This window comes from Citrus clementina, unplaced genomic scaffold, assembly GCF_000493195.1.
Source record: "Citrus clementina cultivar Clemenules unplaced genomic scaffold, Citrus_clementina_v1.0 scaffold_4, whole genome shotgun sequence".
In the NCBI taxonomy this organism is placed as follows: Eukaryota; Viridiplantae; Streptophyta; class Magnoliopsida; order Sapindales; family Rutaceae; genus Citrus; species Citrus x clementina.
The window spans coordinates 17,004,171-17,013,314 of NW_006262274.1; the positions used below are offsets into that span (position 1 = coordinate 17,004,171).

General features: G+C 34.2%; 2 protein-coding genes across 2 annotated transcripts; both read right to left on the reverse strand.

The window, feature by feature from the left end:
- Positions 1 to 2,862: 2,862 nt before the first annotated feature.
- LOC18044322 (NAC domain-containing protein 83) lies at positions 2,863 to 3,882 on the reverse strand. The gene has a single exon (XM_006437242.1). The coding sequence runs from the start codon at positions 3,880 to 3,882 to the stop codon at positions 2,863 to 2,865; it is 1,020 nt and encodes a 339-aa protein (XP_006437305.1).
- An 860-nt stretch (positions 3,883 to 4,742) lies between these two features.
- LOC18044323 (ELMO domain-containing protein A) lies at positions 4,743 to 8,856 on the reverse strand. Its single transcript, XM_006437243.2, has 10 exons — positions 8,631 to 8,856; positions 8,313 to 8,465; positions 8,109 to 8,211; positions 7,220 to 7,332; positions 6,963 to 7,031; positions 6,389 to 6,504; positions 6,233 to 6,287; positions 5,485 to 5,605; positions 5,096 to 5,238; positions 4,743 to 4,992 (listed from the first exon to the last, which is right to left on the reverse strand). The coding sequence occupies exons 2-10, from the start codon at positions 8,454 to 8,456 to the stop codon at positions 4,891 to 4,893; spliced, it is 966 nt and encodes a 321-aa protein (XP_006437306.1). The 5' UTR covers positions 8,457 to 8,465; positions 8,631 to 8,856; the 3' UTR covers positions 4,743 to 4,890.
- Positions 8,857 to 9,144: the final 288 nt, after the last annotated feature.

Sequence of the window (9,144 nt, forward strand, 5' to 3'; positions counted from 1 at the left end):
GTAGATGATCGAAAGAGCCACACGGAATTTGTGTTGTTCGTGGGAGATACTGCTTTCACATGGATGTCAAATAAGCAACCAATTGTCACGCTATCCACCTGTGAAGCTGAATATGTAGCTGCCACATCAAGTGTTTGTCATGCAATTTGGCTCATAAATTTGCTAAAGGAGTTGAGTTTGGCACAAGAAGAGCCAACCGAGATTTGTATTGATAAAAAATCAGCAATTGCCCTATCCAATAATCCAGTCTTTCATGATCGAAGTAAACACATAGACACTCGCTATCATTTCATAAGAGAGTGTATTGCAAGAAAAGAAGTGCAAATCAAGTATGTAAAATCACAAGATCAAGCAGCTGATATCTTCACTAAGCCACTCAAGCAAGAAGACTTTGTAAGATTCAGAAGTTTGCTTGGTGTCACAGGATCAAGTTTAAGGGGAGGTGTTGGATCATAAACTTGATCCAAGATGAATAAATCAAGCCCAACTCATGGAAGGCTCCATGAGTAGGTATGGTTGGTGAGGTTTGAATTATTTGTGTTAGGTGTGTTAGGTGTGGTTGGTGAAGTAGGTGAGTGGTAGGTTTTAATAGATGGTGATGATTTGTTTATTAGTTGAATAAATGAATGGTTGTGATTAGTTTGTTTCATGTATAAATACCCCCTCTCCCATTTAGTTTAAACATCAAGTGAAGTAGCAAAATCTCTAAGGTGTAGAGAGTGAAAAATAAGAGTTGTAATTGGTAAGGAGTGTTGTTGAAGAAATAAAATAGTGTGTTTTTTGTGTGTTTTATTTGTTAATTCTCCAACAACTCCCACTCTGCTCTTGTTCCGTCTCATTTGTGTAACAATCTCTGAAAAGAGTCCTGTTGAATAAGACCAAATTACTAACCATCAAATTTAATTGCCTTGTGAGGGCAACCACCACCAAAGTCCGCACTTTCCTCTTGGTTAATGTAAATAACAATAGAAAAGCTCAGAAACCAAAAAAGGGAACAAGTACAACCCCATACAATTAATAGGCTTCTACAAGTATTGAACATTAGCAGAATATTAGGTATGATTCCAAAATAAACAAATAAGCTTTCACAAAGTTTATCAGAATCTTAGAAATTATTTTGAGATAAAGTACTCCCAGATCACAATAAACTTTGGATAGTCTTCTTACCCTGATCTTATTTCTTTCCAATCAGCGTCTCACTGGTATTACCACTTTTTGACTACATTATAGACTTCTATTTATATTCAGAACCACAACATATCATGAGAAAAGTATCCCCATGCTTTTAAGCAAGCATTCGAGATATTACTCCTACTAAAGATGTGCAAGCAATGTAACATAATTCTCTAATGGTAGAGATTCATGAAGCAAATACATTATACATAGCAATCCAACACAAAATTACCCTCCCAACTACTTCCAGCAAAAGATCATTGTTAATAAAATCTCAACTGCTTCAAATAAAAGATTATTTGTTAAACATCCGAAGCTTGAAATTTTATTAATTTCAGATATTTTTTAAGTTTACTTGTTTATTTTTTATAACTTATGTATGATTTTCAGACATTTTTATGTAAAAACATTTATATTAACTTGTGTGACTTTTATCTAAATGGAAATATGTCTTAATGGAAAGTAAAAACTATATCTAGAAATATCTCTATCAAATATACTTATTTCTTAAAATATAAAACCAAATATCTTTATTCGTTTTGACTTATAAGGATATAAACATCAAATACCCATGTTTTCTTTTTTATTTTATAAAAATAAATAAAAAGTACCTATGTTCAGATCTTTAAAAATAAAATAGGTCATCCAAATATTTGTATTCATATTCATTTGGACTTCAGTTAAATTCATACTTATTTAATTTTTCAAAAAAAACTCTTGGTAAAATAAATAAAAAATAATTAAGGGTCCAACTGTCATTCTTCTAGTATTTCAAGGATAGAACTTATAAATATGTTTAATAATAAACATATTTAATGACTACAAATTTTTTTAATGTGCTAGGTTTTCTCCATGGCTATAAGCTTCTAACCAGCTTTAGCTGAATTTTGTGTGAATAACGTTGACTCTTTTTGTAATAAGGGCATCAGATTCGCTTATAACTTTGTTTGGTATCAAGAATTTTTTCTTCATTAGCTTGACTGTAAAGAAACAATTGTTCCTTTTTTTACACACACACACACACAAAAAAAAAAAAAGATGAAAACATAACTATTTGAACGTGTTAAATCTCCAAAAGTTCGGCTCTAAATTGCATAAAAATGCTAAATTTGGGAGACCTAAAATACCGTTCACGTAAACAAAACGATATTATCAATCATGCAAATTCATTTATTCATGAACAGAAACTCAGCCAAGTGATACAAGCCCATTGCATCTTGTACCTATAAAATCTTAAATATATATATGCATATATAAAAATTTGTGGAAGGGTTTACTGAAGGATTGATTGACAGTATGATAAGCTGCCAAATACTATTAGACAAGGAACAAAATTCTGTGCTTCATGAAAATTAAGAAGTAGAATTTTAGAAAGATTCTAATTAGCGCATCATTTTTATCTGTATTCTCAAAACAATCATTTTTTACGAACTCAGTTGTAAATAAATAAATGGAATAAGAGAATGAACCATCAGATTTACTGATTGGAACTAATTAATGATGATTTTGGCTTAAATGCAAACCAAGTGCCTTTGCCTGTTATCAGCTTGCAGAAACATACTCATTGAAGTTCAAGAGAACAAAGAAAATGAGAAACTGAACAATACGAATATATACGAAGAAAGGATTAAAGTAAATGGGGAAAAGTTGTTACAGTTACAATACAAATCGAAGTCATAATCCAATCATTTATGACAAGAGATCATCCAAGTCCAGCATCAAGCCGAATGAACCGCGCACATCCCCTATTGGTTCTTGAAGTAAGTCTTCCAGAAAAGAATAGTCTTCCTCAATTAACTCAGGTAGTCCATCACTGTCTTCGTGTTGCACCAATGATTCGGGCACCGCCATGGGCACTTCAACGATACTCTCCGAATGACAATGATAATTCTCTCCAGTTTCTCCACCCTGAAGCATGTTGTTCTCGGAGTCATATTGTTGGTTACATATCATCTGATCAAAATGACTCATCATCATCTCCATGGATGGCTCGTAAACACTGCTTGCAAGCCCCATTCCACCAGCTAAGCTCTGCTCACTCATCATGTCAGAACTGCTCCAGCTTACTTCTTGATAATCCATACAGTTCTGTTGTTGATTCTGTTGGTGGGTCAACAGCCTATCCATCTCAATATCTGCTACTTGTTCGGATTGATTGCTGTTGTCTTGAAAACCCTTCAGCTTTCTTTTCTTTGCAGAACCGTTCTTCATAATATCATGGCCAGTTGGTTGATTCTTTCGGAGCCTGCAAAGCACATAATTGGTAGCTTGATTCTTGGGCATATGTAGAGTGTACTCGTGCATGATCCAAGCCCCGTGATCCTCACAACCTTGTTTTTCGTAACGAAACCGCTTCTTGGAGCCGATTTTAATTTTGGATTGGCCGCTTACTATATCTTTACCAGCATCCTCCCCTTGCCATGTACCACCAGAAGATCCGACTTTGCGATCAATTCTGGAACCCTTGGAAGACTTTTTCTTCAATTGGGTGAAGAAATAAAGATCCTCATCAGCATTTAAGAAGGGTCCTCCATGTGAATCCCAAATCTCAGAGGGTTTTTTCTCGTAAAGATTACAATCCCTGATGAAATACTCAGCAAGAGGGATGAATATTCCCGAAACTTTCTTCTTGAGATAATGTTCGATGAGTTCTTCATCGGATGGTCTGAACTGGAAGCCATGTGGAAGAAAGGGTCTGTGTTCTTGCATTTTGTTTGAGGAGAAGAGGGTTAATTCAATGGTGGGTTGGTTGATTGGTTGGTTGATGATTGATGGAGGAAAGTTTTTCGGTGAATTATTGAAAACAAAGAACACGGAAGTTGAGAGAGAAGCAAAGATAGGGTTAGAGAATTAGAGCAGAAGTGGTAAGAAGCGCGGGTGTTAAAGTTTCCTTATAACATATGGAAGAGCGAAGTGAAGTGAAGTTAAGTGGCTTGGATTACAAGTAACAATTTCCTAAGGCAACTCCGAGAAACGCGGGTGAACTTGCGAGTTGGGTAAGAAGTCCTTACATTTAATAGACGGTTACGAATAACCCTAACCCCCAGTTTGTTTCCACTCGAGATTAGATATTTGGTGTTGTAAGAAGTTCTGTGAGTGGCATTAGCTAATCATGCAACTATGGGATTTTAATTCCCCGATACGGTAGTGCTGAAATTTCGGTCTTGTGCACCTCTCCAAAATAATAGGAATTATACGCATGGCCATTCCAAATAGAAAGAATCGTTTTTTTTTTAATTCTTTTTTTCATTGCTACTGTGAAATAAAATTACTAGATTTCAAATAATAATGGATTGGTGTTAATTAAATACTATTTATATATCTATATTATTTAAAGCTAATTTGAAAATATTCGTAACCTAATTTTTGTTCTTTTGAAGGAAAAAAAAAGGTCAAACTTTTAAGTATTATCTGGAATTTTTTATTTATATAAAGTGAGTCATAAATAATTTTAATTGTTGTAAAATTTTAGTATTACCCTTTAAAACATTAAATGATTATTTACAAATGAGATCTAAAAGAGATTTCGGATCTTGATAATTTAAAAAAATGATCCTGAAACCAAATTAGTTCAACAAATATATATCTTTCTATGATACCAACTATATAATTTGCAATGTTACAGAGATTATGGCAGCAACAGTTCAAATAAACAACCTTTACAGCTGATGTTTTTATTTCACAATTCAAAACATGCAAATTTGATCATCTACCTATCTATCTATGCAACAGATTGTATGCGGGTAAATCTCGTACACAAGAAACATCTTCGAGTTTAAGCTCGCGCTCTAATTGTGCTCTTGTAGACTTCAATACATCCTGGAAAAAAAAAAAAGCATATAACAACAATTAAGCCTAAATCATGGTTCATGTAAAAAATATATATATATCCATAAAGTGGAGGATGCTAGGTTAAGTTTACGTTAAATTCCATATATGAAGCCCGTTTTGCAAGCCATTGAGCATCCATCATTCGAAAGGCCACACAATAAAGGTTGTCGAATGCCATTTCGTCTTTCTCAAGCAGTTCTAGAAAGCGGATACCAGCTGAAGAAGATGGCTTTCCTGCACGTAAATTTCAACAATATGAAGACACCAAGTGGAAGTGCAGAATATAGCACAAAGTTAAGTGTGTTTAATAAAATATGGCTGGTCAGATGTTGGATGAGCAAGTTGATTTCTTAAGGGGACGCTTGGAACCAAGGCTCCTCTTGATTGACTGGGGTGGCTTTGCCGTTTCCCAGCCTTTCAGGATCGAGGAGTGAACCGCAACGATTACAATAAATGTTACTTATTCAGAACTTTAATTACCTGATTGAAGATCCAACATCTGTATTAACATAAAAGAAATGTTGATGCCAGCAACAGCAAAGGGATACTCCCATTCTGCTCTTGTTCCGTCTTGTTTGTGTAACAATCTCTGAAAAGAGTCCTGTTGAATAAGACCAAATTACTAACCATCAAATTTAATTGCCTTGTAAGGGCAACCACCACCAAAGTCCTCACTTTCCTCTTGGTTAATGCAAATAACAATCGAAAAGCTCAGAAACCAAAAAAGGGAACAAGTACAACCCCATACAATTAATAGGCTTCTACAAGTATTGAACATTAACAGAATATTAGGTATGATTCCAAGATAAACAAATAAGTCTTCACAAAGTTTAACAGAATCTTAGAAATTATTTCGAGATAAAGTATTCCCCGATCACAATAAACTTTGGATAGTCTTCTTACCCAGATCTTATTTCTTTCCAATCAGCGTCTCACTGGTATTACCACTTTTTGACTACATTATAGACTTCTATTTATATTCAGAACCACAACATATCATGAGAAAAGTATCCCCATGCTTCAAACCAAGCATTCAAGATATTACTCCTACTAAAGATGTGCAAGCAATGTACCATGATTCTCTAGTGGTAGAGATTCATGTAGCAAACATATTATACATAGCAATCCAACAAAAAATTACCCTCCCAACTACTTCCAGCAAAAGATAATAAAATCTCAACTGCTTCAAATAAAAGAGATCCATGTCAATTTCAAGAAAGGGACAAACCGGATACTTCTTAGCGAAAAATATAAGATTCTCCAGTGATATAAATCCTCCACCCCTTCAAATAATGGTAAAAATGCATTAGCATATTCCATACCTCACAATCAATACCAACGATATATAATTAATAGTTAATTCCAAGAAGCTTCTGCTACATACCGAAAATCAGTTGAAGGGTCTGTCCCTTGCCATCCCATTTCTTTCCAGAGCTCCGATTTCAGAGGTGGCAACTCTCTACCAGGATAAGCTAACCTCCATAGCTGTTTAAGTGCATCCTGCACAAAGGTTCAAATTTTTATCAGATATTTGAAAGAAAGTAAAATAAAAACTCAAACTTGCATGACACTATTAAATTTGAATCTCAAGCTAGCTTTAGAAGCACACCAGAGATTCTAAATCACTAATATGGTTAGGTTGAGGTTCAATGATTGACTACACGCCTTTTTATTTTTTGATAACAGCAAAGTGATATTAAACGAAGTAACAAACATGTTTACTTGCTCCCTAAAGTGCATCCACACTCAGGTTAAGGTTAAAGTTCTCTTTTTCTGCCACATCTTAATTACCACATCAGCATGGTTTTTCATCTTAATTCTCTACTACTTAATTGACAGCGTAGGTCTAGATAAGTTTACTTTCAAGGATATTTTTGACTGAAGCATAAAAAGAAGACACTGAGACCAACTACTAACTAATAAATGAAAACAATGGAGAAAAATTGAATGAAACCTACTTGATGCTCTACTTGTGATCCATCGAAGGGGACTTCCAGCCTCTGTTGTAAATATCTAAGCCTTTCTTCCTGAATTGACATCAATTATAGAAGTAAGTTATATCCATCCTTTTTATTTCAAAACTATAGAAATTCAAGCAGAGAAATTCTGAAATACTCATATTTCTCTCCACATATTTCATGATACAGTTTTCTCCCAGGAAATAAAATAACTATATTGGCCTTGGTGGGGTATATTAAGTACATATACCACATACCTGTAAAGGAGTAAGAGAAGGTAGGAAAAGCTTCTCGCTTATTCCGTTTTGGGTGCCAGAAGTTAGAGGCAAAATTCTGCCAATAAGTGACCCAGATCCAAATACAATATTAGCTACAAAAGCCAAAAGAGCAAAACCTTTAGTAAACAAAACACATAACCTCCTAGATAATATTGTCAAAAAGCACAGAACACTTAAGAATTAAAGGGCAATATAAGCATTATTTCCTGCAAAACAAAACAAAATTATTGAAAGCAGAGGATAAACAGGCAGCACATTGCCCATCCAGCTTTAAAACTGTTTGGATGAATATTCATTCACATCTTATTAAAACTTAAATTTCATCTATCATTTCAAAAACAACATAACATGTATACCATTTTTTAAGAAAAAAATATTTTGATGTCTCTAGTAAACTAAAGTGATCTTTTAATAACACCTTTTAGTGTGCTCTTAACTCATCATCAGAATATACTAGCACCAGATAGGGACATTTTAACAGTCCAAAACACAAAAACAAGAAAAGAAAAAAGAATCAATATAATTGCCTCAAATAAACAGATGTACTTCTTTATTTTGCATTTCTAAGTTTCACTAGTATTAATCCAACAACTCTGAATTGTATTGCAACCTGCACAAGCATCTAAATACAGATTTGTGGAACATCCAATATAAAATTCATATCTAACCACGAAGCCTCATGATAGCGCACACACAAGACGAAACAAAGCCTATTAGATTAGAAACAAGCTTCATATTGCCAAGTTTACTAGCGACTGAAAGTACCAATACATCCAAATCGGCAAACTAAATGATCATGTCTTTCCTAAATGATGAAAAAAAGGCAAGAAGCTGAAATTCTGAGAATCATAACAAAAGTAAACCACACCTAACCATTGCGCCCATTGTGTGATCAACTGAGAGAAAATAAACATCCAATGCAAGCGTGCCTTCTTCTCCTCATCATCCCAAAGATCTTCTGCTCTGTGTCCCTATATCAACAACAAATCAAAAACGTCGTCTCAAAAACTTTTTTACTCATTCATTTTGTATTCAATAAGCCTCAGTAGTTCAATGCTAACAAAATTCAAACCTCAGAACGGCTCTGATCACCATCTTGATAATTAGCTAACAAAGGCTCACTCAAGCCATCATACCCAGATGACTCCAGACGCTCATTCCCTCTTCCACCAACATCTTCATGATGGAGCCGCCGCCTCAAAGTTTTTGATGTCATTAATTAAACCTTAATCCCAAAAAAAAAAAAAAAAACAAATGCAAATTGACACTCCAAATTCAAATACCAATATAAAAAAATACCCAACAGTATGAACTAAATATTTAAATAAGCACTATCCAATTCTGAAAAAACCCTAAAACTCAAACCCAGATAAAGAAAAAAACAAATTACCAAGAAAAGAGGTAAATTTGGGGTAGAAAGAAATTGCTGGGCCTGCAACTCGAGGAGCTCCCAAATTGCAGATTCAAGAATTGAGCCGAAAGAGGGAAGAGTAAAAAGCAAGATTCAAAATTAAGGAAAAAAAGAAAGAAGTTTTTGATTTAAATGGTTAAAAAGGGTAAGGTATAAAAATAGTTAGATGATGAATTTGAGGGGGAAGCAAACAAACAAAGTTTTGCAATAAATAGATGAATGAAAGAAAATTTTTTTTTAAAAAAAAATGCAAAGTGACGTCAATAATAAACTTAGCAAGTAAGCAAAAGCAAAGTGGACTTTATTTAGACGGAAAAGGAAGAAATTCGAATTTAACTAATTTATTTAACGGAAATTACGCTGGAGATACTTATTGGGCCTATGACGTTTCTGATCCTACATAACGTGTAAAAGACCGCTCCTTTTAGAAACATAAAAAGCTCACCTAATAAATAAACCAAAATTTAAATTCGTCGAGGCCTGCGATCTTTCA

Bases quoted from the DNA above. Each gene is read 5' to 3' on its own strand.
- LOC18044322 (XM_006437242.1), bottom strand. From the start codon at position 3,882: ATGCAAGAACACAGACCCTTTCTTCCACATGGCTTCCAGTTCAGACCA.
- LOC18044323 (XM_006437243.2), bottom strand. From the start codon at position 8,456: ATGACATCAAAAACTTTGAGGCGGCGGCTCCATCATGAAGATGTTGGT. The intron at 7,032-7,219 runs GTATGTGGTATA...ATGTCAATTCAG, and splicing joins CTTCTCTTACTCCTTTACAG to GAAGAAAGGCTTAGATATTT. The intron at 5,239-5,484 runs GTAATTAAAGTT...ATTTACGTGCAG, and splicing joins GATGTTGGATCTTCAATCAG to GAAAGCCATCTTCTTCAGCT.